The sequence below is a fragment of the Numenius arquata genome, chromosome 4, assembly GCF_964106895.1.
Source record: "Numenius arquata chromosome 4, bNumArq3.hap1.1, whole genome shotgun sequence".
In the NCBI taxonomy this organism is placed as follows: domain Eukaryota; kingdom Metazoa; phylum Chordata; class Aves; order Charadriiformes; family Scolopacidae; genus Numenius; species Numenius arquata.
This window is the reverse complement of record NC_133579.1, coordinates 60,263,382-60,283,939: the sequence shown is the minus strand read 5'-3', so window position 1 is coordinate 60,283,939 and position 20,558 is coordinate 60,263,382. Positions and strand designations below refer to the sequence as shown.

Below are 20,558 nucleotides of genomic sequence, written 5' to 3'. Positions count from 1 at the left end.
TTATAATGAAACAGAATACCGGACACAATTCAAGAACATACCCAAATCAGACACAGGCCTAAATCAATCCCTATTCTGGATAAATTTAAAAGTTAAATATATGCTTAAGCATTATTCAGAACAGAGATAGTCACTGGGTATCAGCAGCAACTCACAACATTATCTGTCTCACAAAAATGTTATCACCAGAAGCTGACTTTTATTGCAGTATATCAGAAAATCATGATAGCTGGAAAGCTGATGCTTTAAAACCTGTTAATGGCACAGAATTTTAATTATGTGATATTCTCTAGGGCTACATACACTTGTTACTGACAGAAAATTATCATATATATTATTTTACCTGGAATTTTATTTTTTGCCAAATGTGAGGCACAATAAACTGCTTCAAGAAGCGTTCATCTTCACTCCAGAACAGTCGGATGTCAGGGATATCGTACAGGATCATGGCCAGCCTCTCCAAACCCAAGCCAAACGCCCAGCCAATTTTATCTTGAGCACCAGCTGCAATAAACAAACAAACAAGATAAAAATTCAAGAGCCTAATTTCACAACATGAAAAATTGCTGAGAAAATTTTCACCAATTTACCAAGGAAAAAAAAAAGGTGAAGTGGCAAGACAGAAAAGCCTACACGTAACTGCCAAATGCTAGATTCTAAAGGCTGCAGGACAGCTCCTACTTCCATCAAAAACTGCACCAAGACTGGACATATCACTGAGTCCAGGAACCAAAAGTGGTAATAAAATAAAGCCACACCCTTGGCAACTTGTGTCCAGTGCTTTAGACAGACCTTAAGAAATGCTGCATAATGCTATACACCGCTTCCCTTTACTATCCTTAGATCTGAGGACTTCACACCTGATTCAGTTGTGTTTGATAAGACATGTATGAACATGTTCTTGGATGAACAAAGAGCTTTTGATGGGACTTAGGGGAAAAAGGAAGGTTTATAACCTTTGGAAGAAGGGACAAGCAACTCAGGAAGAGTACAGAGATCTTGTTAGGTTATACAGAGAAAAAATTAGGAAGGCAAAAGCCCAGCTGGAACTCAACCTGGCCATTAATATAAGGGACAACAAAAAAAGTTTTTATAAATACGTCAACAAAAAGAGAGTCAGGGAGAATCTCCATCCCTTACTGGATGCGGGGGGAAACATCACGACCAAGGACGAGGAGAAGGCTGAGATACTTAATGCCTTCTTTGCCTCTGTCTTCAATAGCCAGACCAGCTACCCCCAGGGTGTATAGTCTCCTGGGCTGGAAGATAAGGATGGAGGGCAGAACAACCCCCCTGTAGTCCAGGAGGAAGTAGTTAATGATTTGCTTATGCACCTGGACACGCATAAGTCCATGGGGCTGGATGGGATTCACCCAAGGGTACTCAGAGAGCTGGCGGGAGAGCTCACCAAGCCTCTCTCCATTATCTATCAACAATCCTGGTCAACAGGAGAGGTACCAGATGACTGGAGGCTGGCCAATGTGACTCCCATCTACAAGAAGGGGCGGAAGGATGATCCGGGAAACCATAGGCCTGTCAGTCTGACTCAGTACCAGGAAAGATCATGGAGAGGATCATCTTGAGTGACCTCTCACAGCAAGTGCAGGGCAACCGAGGGATCAGGGCCAGCCAGCATGGCTTTATGAAAGGGAGGTCCTGCTTAACCAACTTGATCTCTTTCTATGACCATGTCACCCGCCTTCTCGATGCAGGGAAGGCTGTGGACATTGTCTACCTGGACTTTGGTAAGGCCTTTGACACCGTCCCCCACAGCGTTCTCTTGGAGAAGCTGGCGAATCATGGCATAGACAAGTGTACTCTTCATTGGGTAAAAAACTGGCTGGATGGCTGTGCCCAGAGAGTTGTAATTAATGGGCTGAAATCCAGTTGGCGGCCGGTCACCAGTGGTGTCCCTCAGGGCTCAGTTTTAGGGCCAGTCTTGTTTAATATCTTTATTGATGATCTGGATGAGGGAATTGAGTGCACCCTCAGTAAGTTTGCAGATGACACCAAACTAGGTGGGAGTGTTGATCTGCTTAAGGGTCGGCAGGCTCTACAGAGGGATCTGGACAGGTTGGATCAATGGGCCAAGGCCAATGGGATGAGGTTTAATAAGGCCAAGTGCCAGGTCCTGCATTTCGGTCACAACAACCCCAGGCAACACTACAGGCTTGGGGAAGAGTGGCTGGAAAGCTGCCCAGCAGAAAAGGACTTAGGAGTATTGGTAAGCCGGTGGACAGCCGGCTTAACATGAGCCAGCAGTGTGCCCAGGTGGCCAAGAAGGCCAACGGCATCCCGGCTTGTGTCAGGAATAGCGTGGCCAGCAGGAGTAGGGAAGTGATGGTGCCTCTGTACTCGGCCCTGGTGAGGCCTCACTTCGAGTGCTGTGTTCAGAGGTTTAGATTAGATATTAGGAAGAATGACTTTACTGAGAGAGAGGTCAGGCACTGGAACGGCCTGCCCAGGGAGGTGGTGGAGTCGCCATCCCTGGAGGTATTTAAGAAACGTGTAGACACGGCACTTCAGGGCATACTCTAGTGCCCGAGATTTTTGGTTTGTGTCTGTTTGTGGGTGGGGTGGGGTGTGGTTGTGGGCGTTTGGTTTGGTTTGGTTTTGGTGGTTGGTGTTCTGGGATTTTGGGGGTTTTTTTTGTTTGTTTGTTTGTTTGGTGTTTGGTTTTGTTTTTTTTTTTTTGTTGGTTGGACTCGATGATCTCAAAGGTCCCATCCAACCGAAAATATTCTGTGATTCTATGTAAACATGAATTTCCTGTTCAGAATACTTCACTTGGGCTGACAGACCAGGCCAAGCCTATGTAGCATTAAAATCACTACGAACATCTGAAAGGATCAAAATTGCCTCTTTTGAGGCATCTAGAAGAAACAGGGCAATGGGATGAGAGGCGCTGCTGCATTTGCATCACACCTCCAACCAGGGAACTCCTGAGCTGCTGCCCCTGGGACAAGCCACTGCTCCTACATACACAAGTCTCTTTTATGCTGCACTAAATATAAAAAGACAAGAATATTTAATACAGAAGAGCTGTACAGATATTAATGATGCAACGTTTCTGTCGGGAAAGTAAATATTCATACCTTCCTTCATTTATGGGGCAGGAGCATTCAGCCATTAAACAGGGATTTTTAAACCAGGAACCAACTCCATGTTTAGCCATCATCCTGATGATTTTGAAATAAGCTGACAGCCCAGCATCTCTGGCAAAGGCTCAGAGCTTTTTAAAACTTAAACAAATGCCTAAATAAACACACTTACCCTAAAAGGATGCATGGATGTGTGACAGACTTGACTCTTCACCATCAGCACTGGCAGAGTGCTCCTGAGTCATATAATATCACTGTACATCTCACAGCTATCCAACTAGACCAAGCCCACACCTTTCTCCCCCTGTATTAATTCAAACTCTAATTGTTTTGGAAACTTTGAACTCGGCAGCTTCCCCACCGTCATGCAGGAGGCTGGAAGGAAAAGCCTTCTTTCTGACCCCTGTCTCTGCTATCAGAAAGGAGACAGCTCCTGTACTTCAGGCATTGATGACATCCTGAGGCATGCTACCACTTTCAATGCTGAGACAAACCAGTCCAGAGTCCTGTTTAAATACAGGCAGGCATAATGAGCCTGGGAAAAGAGACACAGTCATCACTTTGATTCTTTTAATTAATTTGAACCTGCCTATTTACCTAGAATACCAAGTCCTCAGCAGAACCCCTCTGTGCCTCATCTGCAACATCAGCAATACTGCACTGCCACAGGAACTTGGTCAACTTCGTTACAGTACTTCTCAGAGGAGTCTGGATATTCTACCTTCTCCCTTCTTGCGTGCTCATAGGCAAGATTTTGCACTTTCTGACCTTTATCAACTGAGTTGTGGAAGTCCTGAGAAATAGAGGACTGGGTGTGAACTCAAAGGTAACCTCATGGCAGAACTGCTCAAACTAGTGTTTAGACGAACCAACAGACTTTGAGCTAACCTGACCTTGGAAGCCTACAATCCACGCTACCTTACATGAAGACCTGCGTTGATTGCTACTGCTGATTGAGTTATTTTTAGAGAAAGGATAATGACTACACAGAATGTACTGAAATCTGTGTTTGGGAAAGATTTTGAGCTCTGACTTTATGCGTAGACAACAAACTATTTCTTTTCCAAGCTGAAATTATTACATCTCTCCATACTCCAGCATATAAAAGTAATTATATTTTTATGGCTATGAAAAAGGGAAAATAATTCATTGCAATGGTGTTACTTCCCTAAACTTCCAGCTTCTCTTTCTTAGATCATCAACTCCTCTTTCAGTAGCAAAACTCCTATTCATTTCATAAATGCAAGACTTTCATACATATATGGACATTTCTGAAGACTGATTAAGACAATCCACACCCTCCTCCAGAAGTAAAGTAGAGCACCTAGAGAAATATTCATGAGGGTTCTGAATTTCAACAGAGGTATTAAACCTCAAACTAAAAGATAGTGGCAATATTGATTATTTCACTGATGCTTATTTAAGTATGTATGATAGGAGGTGATGATCCTCCTTCCACATTACTGATGATTACTGGTACATGGAACGGGAAAAAAAAAGGATATGACAGAAGATGAGCAGAGAGGTTGTATATTCTGATAAGCAAAGCTTTACATTTAAGATTTGTGCCAAAGTGCCGGATTACAGGGACCTGGTGGGGCAATAATAGCATAACTGCTTGAAATAATACAGATCAATGGATACAGCTTTCCTGACACACGAGCTTTCCCCAACTGGCCCTCAAAGGTTTGTACGCTGCCAGGCTCCTGCTGCCTCACATGAAAAACTTGAAAGACCCACCAGAAGAAAATTGCTGGAAGCTTTGCATGTCAGGTAGCCAAGGATGGGAAAAAAAGGATAAAACGGTTTGACTGGCTTCCCACACTGGGGCCTCAGACAGTCCAATCTGACTCCAGAAGGTTGCATCATCACAGTTGAGTCTTACACGGGAGCTCAAGAGTCCTTATCTTCCTTGAGAAGTCATATCTATCTGTCCTGCTCTTAAGCTTTGAGCCCAGATGAATTAGTTCACACTTAAATGTGGACAAATCAAACTATTCTCCAAAAAATGTTGTTAAATGAAAGCTAAATTTGATCAGCCAGGATGGGAAGCTTCACAACTACTCACTGAGGAACTCATGGATTATATCCCACTGAATCCTCAGAAATACCCACATACAGAAATGTTTACCTTCTCAAGGAGTGTGAGGCAAAACATTTTGTACTGTACAAGATTTTAAAGACATATTTTGCAACATAGTAGTAGGAACAGGTTGAGAAAACTTTTTTGTTATACACTTCAGTCACACTTACTCTTATATCTATGCTGGCTTTTACTTGACATTTTTCACTACTCCTGTAAAACTGCCAATAAAGAAATCTTTCTTTCAACAGAGCCTAAATTGGGACTTCAAACTGTTATACTCAGCAGTTATTGAGAAGTGAAAGAAATTAAATTTTGATCTTGGATTGAGGCAAAGTCAGGAGCACACAACAGCCTGCATACAAGGTGTTCTTCACAAAATGCCCAAAAATTAATATACCCAAAGTGTGTGTAGCTGAAAGCTGGGATGAGTTCCAGAAGCAAAGACCTGAATTTGATCTCCTGCTTTCAGTCCAAGCCTGTTAATGGAGGCTTCAGGAACTAAAATGGTGGGAAGAGAGGTGAACAGATTCTCAAGGATACACAGACTACACATCATGTTTTATAAAATAAATCAGTGCTTCAAACTGTGCAGAAAGTAAGTTATAGACATAATGAACATGTGACTTCACACAGACCAACAGAAATTCCTGAAACAAAGACCTATGCCCACTTTTGAGTTCTATGTCATTAATAGACAGCTTATGAACACAGCTTTGAAAAATACCTTCTGCAAAATTAATATTTACTTATTGCTAGGATAGCATATTCTACATGAGAGCCACAGCAACGGGTAAGCCATGTTTACCCATGTTAAAAATAAGCCATTTCAAATTATTTTCTCCTTCAGACAAAATTCCCATGTGTTGGGAGTCAAGTGTTTTAAAAAAAAAAATAAAAATTAAGGTGTCAGTCTAATACAGAAGAGCTCCTGAAAGTGCAAGGTCAGGTGGCTGGGATGCTATGCAACTGAGGCCAAAAAGCTTACTGAATTTTCCTCTGAACTGCTTTCTTCAGTGAAAGCAAAAATCAAAACTGTCATATTATTCTCTAACTCTGTTAAATTGATGCATTCAGGCTCCCGTGTGCAATTCAGTTTAAATTACCTCCTAAAATAAGGACTTGGCTTTCAGACTATGCATGCTAAGTATGCTACGCCTCAAGAACTCAAGAAAAGAAGTAAATATTCAATTATGCCTATTCTGTGGAAAAAGAACTTATCTTTCTAAATCTCATATGTAGAATAATTTTCTAACAATAATAGTCACTTTGAGACCACAGCTTTGTCTCCTGGGTCAGACTGATCTGTTCTGTTTGCTCCACTTGAAAACTAAGTAAAAGAACTTTAAAGGCTTTGATTGAGTTTTTAATATGTATGTTTATTTTTGTTCCATAATCAAAATAGCTGGGTATATACTAAAGGAACAGCCTATTTAAAAAATTTACCCAGGGAAGCCATCCACCAGATTCAACTTTCTTCTAATATGTAATTAACAGACATTCTACCGTGTTACCAATGTTTCACCAGGTCAAATAGCTGGGAGGAAAATGTTTCTGATGGGGAGAAATGGATGACCAGAGCAGAAGAGAACAGGAAAACTAGATTAGCAAGAGTGAACCAAAGCAACAAAAAGGAAGAACTTTCCCTACTTTTTCCCACCTTGGATTGACACTTTTAGTTTCTAATTCTTTTATCTTTCTGCTTCTAAAGTTATGAATTCTTCAGGTCTCTTCCCCTGCTCTTTTCCATCTTCCTATCTTTGCCCAAGTCCACTTTTCCCATTCCTACAAGCCCTCCTAAGCATTCACAACAAAATCAATGACAAAATCACCATTAAACAGAATCTTACTTGAAACTTCAGATATTTTTTCAAAGTTCGTAACCATTCACTGCAATAACATTTAACCTTTCAAATTATGTAAGATAAAGTATACAGTTATCTCCAAAGTCCAATACAAGATACTAGTCATTACCTACAAACACTTTTATGGTATATGGTCTTCCTTTTTCTCTCTACTTCAGCTTACTTATCAAATGGCTTCCTTAGTTTTTTGAGGTTTTTTTTCCTTTACCCCTGCATATCTCAATCCTGGACATTCTTCATGGAGGACAGTGCAATTTGCTGTCCTAATTTATGCCATAGAGCAAAAAATGTATTGCCTCTTTGGGTTTATTTCCCCTGGCTCTGCCTGCAGGCTCCAGTACTGCTCTTTTTGTTTTGTGTGTGTAAAAGCAAATTCTGATTCCTTTCATAAGGAAAGGAAAACTTTTCCTTTTCATTCAGGCTAAATTGGATTTTGAGGTTTTGGGTCTTTTAATATCTTTTAGTACTGTTAAATCTCCCTAGACATTGGAGCCACGTAGATTTGAAAAAAGTAAAAGCTATAAAGTTATACATGAGGGTCTGCCACTTGGCAGAAAGACCAAGTCTACAGTCCAGTTCAAAAATTGAATTGCGAATCTCAATTTTTCAGGGGTATAAGTACAGCTGGAAAAATGCACTCCATATATATTCATTGCCCCCAGATGCAACTTTCTTGGCAAAATTTCACCAATACCAAAGGTGACTGTTTATTGTCTTATGAAATGATCGCTTCTTCAAGAACAACAGGCAGAGCAAGGAACAAGGACATAAAGACCATCACAATGTGATACAATCTTCAAGAGAGTAGGATATCCTCAAAAGACACAGAGGCAGCAGCTTATGTATCATAGCGCAGGATGTTATTAGCATCTGATTTATATTCCTGTTCAAAAATCAGAACTGCCAGAACACCTGTATATATTAAAAAGTTAAAAACTGTGTTCAGCTGATAGCAGCAGTCTCATGGTTACTCCAAAAGCCTGACACTGCACAGTAAATACAGCTTTTACAGGCAGGGACTGACACCACATTTTGTGTTTCTACAGCACCTACCATAAAGAAGCCTTAGGCTCATGACTGGGGTTCCTTGGCTCTGCAGTACATGAAAATAATTCATAAACCATACCTGTCTTTTAACAACTACACTATTCTGCTACAAACTCATTCATTGGAAGAAACTCATGAAAAGCCTCATGATCACATAGGCATCACTTGCCTTATAACTGGGGTTAGGATAATAGTCCAATCCTAGAATGATTTAGGTAAGACACATAATAAATGCAAAACATTAAATTTCAAAATCTTTCTGCCAATAGTAGTTAAGCATTCTGGTGGTAAAGCTATAAAAAGATTTCATACCGAAGTGCATCATATATACTCCAACACAATGAACTCCAACATAACCCCACTACAGTGCTTCATGGCAGTTCTGACAAGGTTCCAGGTACACACAATTAATTCATTTCAAAACATCACAATATAAAAGGTCCCAGTGTACCTAAACATATTGTCGTATAGCACAGCCTGGAAAAATCTTTGTTCAGAAGCAATACCCACAGTTTTCCTTTCTTCTTACTGGAGAACTACTCGACCAGCCCTGTGCTACAACAGTTTGAAGGGTGTTTCTCACTTCTGCTCACAAAGGGCTCTGCAAAGTGTGACTGGCTTCCCAAGCCATGCCTGCTTACTGATCTTTCATCTGAAAAATTCGACCATTGCACGTACCTGGGCAAAATCATCCCTGTCAATAGGTCTCATGCTATTCGAAGGCATAGATATGTTTTAAATACATAATTACAGGAAGGAAGACTATATCAGAGACACTACCAAGCGAGGTTTGCAGACAAAAGGAACCTCTTACATTTCTCTCTACATTGTTCCCAAGTATAGCGTTTCCAATTGGTGTTTGTCAACCTGTCCACCTGCAAATATCTTTATCTGCACCTATAACATACCTATGGATGCTCAACTAGTCTCCTGGTACATTTCATACGCAAGGCATGAATAAAAGGGAAAATATACAGCTGTAGCATTAATGGACACCTCAGGAAATGGTGTAGTGAGCCATGACCTGCTTTTCTGCCTGGGCCTAAAATCTCTTCTGTTTCCTCTCTCATGCCTATGTTCCCAGGAACACCAAGATGGAGCAAAACCTGAACTTACAAATGAGTTTCTTTAGCTTGTAGTGCGCTGCTTGCCTTCTATGCAGCCACGACTCTTTGAGCTGCATCACCTGGGAAAGGACTTGAGCTGTACCAAACCCTGTTCGTGCTCAGTGACACCATGGAATGGCACTGCCAAGAGCCTCAGCGCTCTTCTGGGGCAGGAACTGAAGGGCTTCCCTCAAGGCTAAAGAGTTCTCTATCCTACTCAGTTAATCTTTTGAAATCATACCTGTCCTTATCAACTTGATGGCTATTACTGTATTCTCTTTGGATTTGGGGAGGCTTCCAAGCAGAAGCAGAGATAATCTGCAAGAAGATGCAGAGCAGAAGCCTGATTCTGGGGAACACCGTTGGCTACTTCAGCACTACACATTGCTGGGAATCTGGTCTGAGCCAGTTCCTTCAGCTCTACTGTAAATGGCGAAAGACAATCACAAATAATTATTCACTCTATCATAAGACATGTACAGACAAAACACGTAACTTTTAGACAGGTAAATCAGATTAGATTATTTTGATCCTCTATGCCCATTTCAGCTTCAATTTTTATCACGGAATAAGTGTTCCTGTATAATTACAAGGAAGAGAACAAAAATCTTTCATCTCAGAGTAATCACCACACATTAATTTATCTTTTGGATTTCTTACTCAGATTTCTTTTAATTAGTTTCATCATCTCTAGTAACCTTTTTCATGATTGAGGAGCTCATATGACACAAATACAATGGAAATTACATTTTGAGTACTCTCCTGTCCTCATCTCCCTCTTCCTGCACTGCACAAAGTGCCTATAGTCACTTTTTAAAAAAAAATATAATTTATTTCATTTATTTCAACTCATCTTATTCACCAGTAATATTACAGGATCACAGCCAGACCTCCGTGTTCTTCTTGCTTACGAGTAGAACAATTAGTTAGAGACATTTTTTTTTAAATTAAGCTACCATCTCCATATGAAACAGGTGAAAATAAAATATTGAAGGGAAGTAATTGTTCCTTAGAGTTCAAATTAACTCTTTTTCCTCTACTTTTTAATTTGTATGAAATTCCTGAGTTCTGGCAGCAGTGTGTTTATTTCTAAAAAATAATAATTTCTAAAAAAGTGACAAAATGTTTTACAATTTGTCATAAAGTGGTTGAAGGAATTTTACACAATACAGTATTAGCAGCTTCTACGCTATTGCAGTTGGAAGAAATATAACTGTGAAGTCCCATTTAAACTACACAAGAACAGCTTAGGAAAAGACACAAGGAGAGGTTTTGATTGAGGTCCTTGAAATAATTTGTGGAAGCACCTCAGTTGTACTTCTGGCAGAGGCTTCTTGACCCCTCTTGCCATGCACCTGACAGGGCATGTAAAAAGACGATGGAAACAGATGCAGAAGCAATAAAATATACAAGTGAAATAGATTATGCTCTACAATTCTTTCTAGCAAAATGGCACAACTACAACAACCCTACAGTAAATGAAATCAATAGAAAAGGAATAGAATCCTACAAGAACTTGCTTTTCCTTCAGGGACTAATAGCTTGGCAAGATATCACTGCTCTTTTATACCTTCAAAATTAAGTTTATATGTAGTTGTTCGATATACATTTTTAAATCCCCCTTTTATGCTATCTACCTCTAATGACGTTTCCTTGCAAAGTGTATCAATAGCAAAATGTCCCATTTTACATGGAAGGCCATTTTCCCAGGTATGATGGGCATTGCATATACATGGCAAGTAAATGCTTTGCTAAAATGAAAACCAAAATATTAGCTTATTAGACAACAGCAATGTGTCCGCAACAGAGTGAACTGGTAAAACTTGTTTTTGTTTGGAAAGCTTGAAGAGATTCTTCTTAATGATGTACCTTTTCATCAGCAAAAGATCTGGGCGTCACCCTTTTCCAGCAGCAAGAAGTTGGTTCTGCTGGTATGAAGCACATCTACAGCACACTTACACTGGCCAACCTCTCCGGTCCTGGGCTGGGGAGTGACACCCACACACAAGGTGTGTGTTACAGTAGATTACGCGGTACACTAAGTTATTGATACACTGATAATGTCCAGCTGGTGCTGTACACATGCTTATGTAAACATGTTAGCATCCCACAGACAACCTCTTGATGTATTATTGGAGTTACAGCCGGTGAGTAGAGTTACACCACTAACAGCCAGATATGACAGGAATGCTCATTGCAAAAGGATGGGCTGCAGAATAACCCTGTAACTACCCTCTCCCTAGGTATACGTATTGTATAGAAGAGTTTACTCCCTTACATAGGGACCGACAGCACAAAACAGCTTTATTTACTTTTGAAGGAGGGAATTTCCTCAGAAAAGATGTTCAAAGAAGGCAAAGACTGCCACATAAAGCACTCCAACTTCCACAGCTGCTTGAAAAAAAATCATGATTCTCCTATTATGTTCACATAAACTCTCAACTATATCTAATATTTTGTGTGTGTAATAATTACAGAGGTATACACACACAGAATTACTCTACAAAGCTTGTAATTATATTACACTGATGACTCATAAGAATGTGATGATATACAACAGAATGTCTCCATTTTTCAGTTTTCAATTTAAAACAACCAGGAAATGGCCCACAAAAGTGAACCTAAATACAACACTTGGCATTTCAATGAAATCTTCACATATTCTGAAATGCTAGAATTAAGGTTGCCTGAGGAACACCAAGATGCTCTCATCTTAGAAATACATTACAATGCTGTTCTTCAATGAGACAAACAAGTACCAATCTTTCCACAAGACTTTGTTCTGTTCAGCAGAGAAAAGAGGCAATGGTTAATGATCCCTACTTGTGCTCCTTGCATTGCCGAACACGTTCCCCAAGTGCCTTACGCACTGAGCAATATTCAAGCAGAGCTCTGAAGAGACATTCTTTCCTTTATGAGCTTCCCAATGAAGCTTTCAGATCCACGATACCTAAAAGCTTGAAAAATATTAAGGACTTCCTTTCCTTCTTCCACATGTCTCGGTGAGTTGAGGAAGTATTGCTGCCTCCTGTATTGCAGACTGGGAACCTGAGCGCAAAGACTTTAAGATCAAAAGCATCAATTTTTCTCCCAATCTGAGATATCTGGGGCCTGATGTTTCTGAGCACCAAGCATTACACAGTGTTTAATATGTTCAAAGTACAGCTCCCTATTGCTGCAGCTGTGAGCATTCAACACTTCTGCAAATCAGACCCCAGGGTCTCAAGTCAGACACTGAGACAACAAAAAGCACACAGTGAGCAGTCACATGTGAAAAGTTTAAGTTAGGAGATGTTCCTACACTCAACTAGGAACTTTTTTACTCAGGAAGGAAGAGAAGGCAGAGCAGCGTTCAAGCACACAGACTGTCCTTTCCTGCTGTCATTAAAGACACCCGTTTCATGCTTTCCAACTACTGCCCTAGTGAGGCAGAGGCTTGCAAGAGCAGCATCCTCCACCCCAGCAGTCCCAATTCATCCACAGAGTAATGATCATCCTGGGAAACGAATCAAATAGCGGTCCTTCACAGCAAGTCATGGTACCACTGAGCCTGCACTGACTGCAAGTTCCCAGAGGAAGCCAGAGCTAAACACACTCCTGTGGATAAATGTGTCTGAACCCTTCACCCAAGTAGTGCTTTATCTTACTCACAGGCACTGCCGCTGAGAAAGAGCGTACTATTTACTAAACACAGGTACATAACTCTGGGATGCCTTTTTTTTTCCCCTCCCAAAACAACAGCCTCCTTCAATGAGCAATCAAAACTGTAAATAAGGTGGGCTAAAGATGTAATTAGACTTGACTAGAAGTTGACTGAAAACTACAGGAGTATATAACCTGAAGCCCACTGAAGACAACAGAGGAAAAAAGCCAAACACACAGACTTCAGTAAGGAATAGAAAAGTTTCTTCCTCACCAAACCCCATCTTGTTCTGTGCACAGGGCAGGGGTGCAGAAGACAGACCACTGTCTTGCTGGGGAAAGAGACAGGCTCAAGGGTGTAACTGGTGTGCATGTGTGAGTATCACAGTACATCAATGGGAAAGATCCAAGCTTCATTCAGTGAGTTTTGTATCCTCCTCACAGACTATATGAATGGAAATATTCTAATATATATACAACATAAATGTAAGGTTACTGCTTTGATTACACGGTATTTTAATTCGCTGTTAAAATACCTAAAGGAACTAAAACAGAAGACTATTCATCTGCTTTTCTTTCTGGAGGAATAAATATATTAAGAAAAATAATTTCACTAGCTCAGTTGAAAAACTGCAATTTAGACTCCCTTATTAAAGAGATTTCTTTCTCAAAAAAAAAAAAAAAGTCACTAGTTCTCCAACTAATGTTCCTTTTTCACAGAGGGTAATTAATCTGTTGTTATACACCAAAGTTAATTTTGGAAATTTTGCCACTGACACTTAAAAAAAATGAATGATAAAAGAAATATTAGACCCCCTAATTCCATAATTCCTATGTAATGACAATTAATGAAATACCATTTTCCACTGGGAGTTTTTTTAAGTGCTAGATAAAGGGGCTGCTGTGCTTCTAAGATTTACTCTCATGATCAAATTGTGTCTCTTATAGCTATCAGAAATATAATTAAAAGACGACTCTTTCTAGAAAAGAAACCTACAGATAGTTTTTCATTCCATCTTGTTTCCCTTTCAGTTTGAAAGTTGACAGCAATTGCTACAGAAACTCCTAACTGTGACTGGTAATTTTTGCTCTGCACTCATTTAGACAAGTCCATGTTGAATATCAGTCCCACTTGTCAATAGAGGAGAATCTGAAATATATTAACATTTAGTTTTACAGGACAGATACTAATTGGGTTGTTATTTTGTCCCTGTGTAAATTTTCAGTGACCTTTCCAAAAAAGAAATAACAAGTCAATAGAAACTGTTTCTTCTTGACTTTCTTCACCCTCTTTTTAATATTTTTTTTTAAACAGCCATCTGAAGTTTCAGCTACATACAGTTTCATGGGTTTTTTTATATATATATTTTTTTTTAAGGTAGAAAGTATAAGTAAGGAGGTTTTGTTCTTTTTTTTACTTTCCATTTTACTTTAATGGAGGTTTTCTAAGTTGTTACCTCAACTAACATATTCAATATTTACAGCAAACAACATCAGGTTTTCCAGCACAAAGTATCCTAAGAATTCATTCACATCCTCACCCTCTCCCTCTCCCAGGAAATGGAAAACGAAAACACAACAAAATGAAAACACAGAGGGGTCAGCTTTCAGCAGTTGATGCACATTTGCACACCTTGTAAAGAAATACCTTAGCACATATAATCAGTTTATCTACATATACCCACTGAACTTACTGAATAACTGTACTTGTAAATACAAGTTTTATCAACATAGCTGTGGATAAAGACTGAATCAGCCCAAATCCTATTACTTGCTCTGCACTCTACCACCGTATGCTTGACATCCTCTCCCTCCAGTAAGCCAGGGGTCTTGCTAATATTAAAGACAATGCAAACCCACAGCCATTTGAGAAGGTGGCGTAGACAGCTCTAGGAATACTCTGCCTCTTTCCTGAAAGCAAAAGAAGATTGAACACAAACACATGCAGTACGGGAAACAAACAGGAGAAATTAAAAGTCTAAGTGCAGTTGCAGAGCCATGACCTCATCGGGATTACAGACATGGTGCGACAGCTTGCTTTACTGGAGTGATAGATGGGTACAGGTGTTTTGGGGAGAGATTTAAAACTTGACTGAACAAAGCCCTGGGCAACCTGTTCTGCCTGGACTTGCTTTTATCAGGGGGTTGGACCACAGACCTCCGGAGGTCCCTCCCCCTACATCCTAGGAATTGATAAGGAAAATGAAATTGTGATGATTCTGTTGAATTTATAATATTTTAATACAAAGTCATGCCTGTGCAAGTATGATTGTGTGTGTGTGCGTGCGTGCATGTAATTCTTAGTTAGGAAAATCATGCTCAATCTTTGCTAAGGAAAAAGCACAAAAAACTATTCTCAACAGAAAACTTCATATATAGCTATTGCACAGGATTTCAGTGGACTTAAAAAGAGTCTGGAAGATTGTATCATAACATTGCCCCAAAAAATAGAGGTAAAACATGATAACATGATATTCTTTCTCAATAGATTACATTTTAAACCAACATGCTCCGAGGTCGTTTACATGCAAACTCTGTCAATTCTTCCTGTAGTGAATGGTTAAGCATGTAATTCTGGGTAGATGAACTGCATGCTTTTTACATGACAACATTTTAAGTAGCATCTTTGGCTTACCTTCCTCATGAAATCACAATCAAAAGAATTTCAAGGAACAGTAGAAAAACTAGTTAATATTTAACACAGGTCTTGGGATTATGGCACCATTTCACAGATGAGAAAGAGGAGGGTTCTGACATCTCTTTTAAGAATAACTGCCTGATTTCTGGGTGCCCATCGCTGGGCTTTGGGGAATTGTGAGACCTAACAAGCTCCTGCCATAAAGGTTCTGCAGACTGGCTACTAATTTACGATACATTCAAAGAACTCTTAGTTTTGCAACCCATCACTCAATATGGTCTTTTTATTTTTAAATGAAAACAAAACTCCATATATGCATTCACACACTCCTTTAAGAATACTGCAGTGGGATGTTTACAGTCAACGAAATAAAAATGTGAGATTTTAGGAGTTCCCACAAGTTACTAAAGATATAAGATGTCCAGTTACACAAGACACTAAACTTTGCATAGGATTAGCTAATGTGGTGCTCAGCTCCACACCCTATAAAATGTATGCAATCCCTGCAAATAACGTTAAATAGTATTTTTTGCCTTCTTCCCTTAGGTCTTCACAAATAATTATTTGGATTTTACTTAAATATTTTGGAAAGCATAAACATCTGCCAGGAATACAATACTTCACATCATAATCCTGATATAAATCATCATTCATTCAAAACAAATAGATCCTGATGGAAACAAACTAAAATTCCGGGTCCTCTGGTCCTCTCAGTTGTTCAGCAAACACTGCCTTGATTTTGATAATACAATTTCACTAATATTCTAGTTCTGAAACTCTCACAACACTGATAGGAGCTAGATTTCTGCTGTGAAAAAAATAAGCATGAAAGGATATGTCCTAACATCTACTAGAAAAGCAAATAAAATTTAAAAAAGGACAAAACAATGCATGCTTTTGTGGTTAAATTCCCTTGACATTTCTATAATCTTGTTATTACGGTCTGTTAAAAAAAAAAAAAAAAGAAGAAGAAGAAAAAAAGCTGGTAAAGGTACCCAGATACTAATTAGCAATGCCATGTTTAAGTATCTATTTGTTACTTGGAAGCTGGCCATTTCCGTACCATGCAGTGAGTTTGGATTGAAGTTGAATATAAGAATCAGTAGGAATTATCAAATCAACACACAGGTACGTAAAACCTACTAGACCAAAGGGGATTACATGCTGCAACTCCTCCATTACTAATAAGGGATTGCAAAATTGATAATGCCAAGCAGAAAACTCCCTTAACAAGGCAACCTCACCATCTGTCTTATCTCAAACCCAAAGGGAATTAAACAATAAACGATAATAATTTTCCAACAGTGATGCAGCAGTGCAGAGTGGAGGACAAGAACCAGCTACAGCCTCGAGACTAATGTTTACGAAGAGTTTTATAGCGCAGTTCGTTATATTTTCTTGCAAACACCAAGCCTTAGGGAAGTACTACAATTAACGCTGCCTTAGAAATTACAACATTTGAAGCATACTAGTCATTTCCTCAAAGAAACAAAATAATTAACTAAGTGAATGACACAGCTCAGAATTATTCATTTCTAGAACTGATGTCTGAATCGTGAAAATACGCTTCAACAGAAGTTTCTGTACTCTGCTCCAACTTTGCGAAGCTTTTGAACTTCCAAATCTATTAAATTCTACACAACAATGCTGCATTAACAGAATCTTAATTCTACAGTTTTAAATTACTTCATCTAATCAATTACCTACTTGTACTGTTTGTGAGGAATTTGTTATGACAAACTGAAAACAAGTAAGAATCCAGGACATGCATTTAAAATTCTTAAATAGTCCACTTTATCAGAAGACACTGAGACTGTAAGACTTCCTTACTCTATAACTTAAGATTAGCCATATATGAAAAAGCTGCACTTAATAAAATATATGACTGTGAGCACGCTGTATACTGTATATATGGGAAAATAAGCATCATCAACTTTTGCCTTGTCAGCTGACTGCTAAGCATTCCTGGCTAGAAAGAAACACATGCAATATTTAGTTATCACACTTACCTACTGTAGGTTTTTCCCGTGTTTCTCTAATAGAAATATTACTGGTCCTGAGACAGAAGAGCGAGATGGACCACTGCTCAGCTGGACCATAGAACTTGCTAACTTTCTTTTCACCATGTCTTTTTCATTAACATACTTTTAAAACATGCATACCTCTAAGAATGCAAACACAAAATACTATAAAATCATTATAGTTGCACAGGTGTGACTTGGTATTAAAATATTATAAACTCGACAGAATCATCACAGTTTCATTTTCTTTGTCAGTTTCTAGGATGTATTTTGTACCAGTTGTGCATAATTATAAGAGGTTTTTGGCTTCTAAGCACTGTTTTCATCATGGTTCCCTGCTTTCCTGAACAACTTAAAATGTCATCAGCCATTAAAATAGAACCAGATTAATCAAGGTGTCCCCGGATAATTATCACGTGAAGTTTGCACATATGTTAGCATAAGCTTTCTTTCTACAAAATTATGTAATTCCCTTAAGTCAGATAAGATAGGATATGCTCTAAGGCATAGCAATGCTTGAATGAATGTAAACCTTTCTACTTTTTGTTGTCACAATAGAAATAGAAGCTCTTACTGAACTCTAAGAATCAGCAGCAGCAGATTTCAGCACATATTCATTTTGAGTCCTCAAAAATAAAATGAAATAAATAGGGCTTGCCTAACCAGAAATGTATTCAGCTATTAATTTGTTATTTATATTATTTGTTAAACTATTATTTTCATAGGAAAAAAAACACTATAGAAAAGTACAAGACCTCATTTTGGATTTAAAATAAATCCTCTACCTATCTGTGCAACCTCGAATCAAAATTATTAGGCTTCTAAGATTCATGTAAAGAAGCTCTACTCTGAAGCAGGCATGTAGTTTATGTGCAGTCAATTGGCCAGAGCTGGAACCTGCACATGAGAGGCAGAACAAAAGATAACCAAACACAAGAGCACAAGATGGAAAACAAAATGAGAGGTAAAAAGCAAAAAAAAACCCCAACCCACATTTGCACAGACTGGACTGCATAACAAGCTCAGCTGGTGTGAATTAGTACAAAAGCTCCTCCAACATCAGTGAAGCTGTGCCAATTTAGACCAGATGAGATCTAAGCTGTCATTAGCCAAATGGCAAAAGAAAAAAAAAAAAAATTGGCCCAGTTTCTTATTTATTCCAATTTCCATGCACGTGCACACAAAAATATATCATTGGCTTCACCGCCGTTATTCCTAGTTTCCCACAGCATAAGCAGAAGAATCAGAACCGTGTTTCCACAGGTTTGCTTATAAACATCTATTGACTGCACAACTGCTTGAGCTATCCAACAGCTTCCTGTAACAACATTTCAGATCAGATTAAATTCACCTTATTTCAGATTTCATTAAAAAACCCCAGAAAGTCAGGCCAGGCAAAGCAGGAGGATTTCTGCCAAGCTGTAATTTTTATCAGAAGGCATATGACTGGCTTTGGAAAACTTCACTCTTAAAGAAGTCAAAAAAATTCAAGGTTTGTAAGCACATAGAGCAGACCAAGAAGAGCAGGAACAGGCCAGTGCCATCCCCTTCCCCAACACAGGGAGATGGAAGGAAGTTTGGACCAGCATCTGCACTTCGTCACTCTCCAACCTCTCACCAGACAGAAGGGTCCAGCCATTACACAGTTCTCCACTGCTGGTATTAACCTAATCACAGCACGATGAGGAAGCCAAATTCAGTAAAATTGCTAGCCACATTGTTCATTCCTTGTTTTAGATTTAATTTACAATATGTTTAGACAATCCTTTCAGACGAACAAAATAGCCGTTTCCTCTCCCCATTTTGCTGCCAGAGAAATAGCAAGAAACAAAGGCTGAAGGTACACAGGCCACTTCTTGAACAAGCCAACTCAGTTGCTAATTCTGTTCTAGGCAGGTCAAAAGATAACTCCAGGAAGAACAATATATCCCACCTCTTTCTTGTTGAGGTAAACCAGCCAGCTCTGCTACAGCTAGTCTGTTTGTGGCAAACATATCTTGAGGATTTACTCATCTGCCAAGATTGCAGAACGCACCTGCTTCTTCCAGTGACCCAAAACCCGGTGTGCTATTCCCCAATCTTCTGCTCCTACCACTAATCGCAAGATAAACTCATCAATACAGCAGCTTTATTAGACCGGCTAAAATTGGCAAATCTGCCAGCTATTATCACAGAATCACAATTGTGTACCGATCCGTGCAAATTTTTGACCTCAAAATTCAGTCACACAGACACGCTATGATAGAAAACTGCAAAGTCTGACTCTATTGATCCTTACTCTGTCCAAATCCACCTAGTGCACGTAAGAAAGGAAAATGAATTTACACAACTGCACTTCAAGCAATGCATACAAGTAACTACAAAGATGAACTGTTCTCTGTCCTTAAACTGCTCCTTACTCTATGACCATGAAGACTGCCAGAAAACCCCAAAGGCTACCCCAGAGTAAAATCTGGACAAATAACTTCCAAGAGACTACATACAAATATCTCCTGCTCCTGCCAGCTAACACTGAAAAGGTACAAACTCTGTATTTCATATCCATTGTAAAGTCACTCCGCCAACCCAAACTATTCTGTGATTGATTGTACCAAAAAGGAACACAGTACTAGGAGATGATTAAAAGGAAAAAGAATAGTATGTTGCAGAAGAGCGCTGAAGATACCAAGTTTGATAGTGTTTGAGCCAAGAAACATACACTTGGGTCCTCAATATCACTAGGGAACTCTTCTATGTATTTGTGATAGTTGATGGGTTCGCTTTAACAATTCTAAAAATTTGATCTAAAAGATTAATAAAACGTAAGACAAGTGAAAATTATCAATAAAGATTTAAAAGTATCCCAAAAGCTTACAGTGTTCTCTTAAGGTAGCATAAGCATAGGTTTCACTGGTGAAATAACGGTGCAAGGCTATCACTCAGGTTGTTAAATGGAGCCTGTCAAAAAAAAGCCAGGTCTGATTATTTCCACAGCAGCAGCCAAATCCATCTGGTGTTCAGTGACCATCCAGCAAGCACTTACAACCTTCAAAGGACTGAGTTACTATGGCACATC

General features: G+C 39.2%; 1 protein-coding gene across 2 annotated transcripts in view; it reads right to left on the bottom strand.

Annotated features, from left to right (window-relative positions):
* The window catches only part of FARS2 (phenylalanyl-tRNA synthetase 2, mitochondrial), a 254,374-nt gene that overhangs the window by 105,766 nt on the left and 128,050 nt on the right, over positions 1-20,558 (bottom strand). For both annotated transcript variants that reach the window (XM_074146312.1, XM_074146313.1), the window contains exon 6: positions 344-504. In XM_074146312.1, the coding sequence (XP_074002413.1) occupies positions 344-504 (161 nt within the window). The remainder of the gene's footprint in view (positions 1-343; positions 505-20,558) is intronic.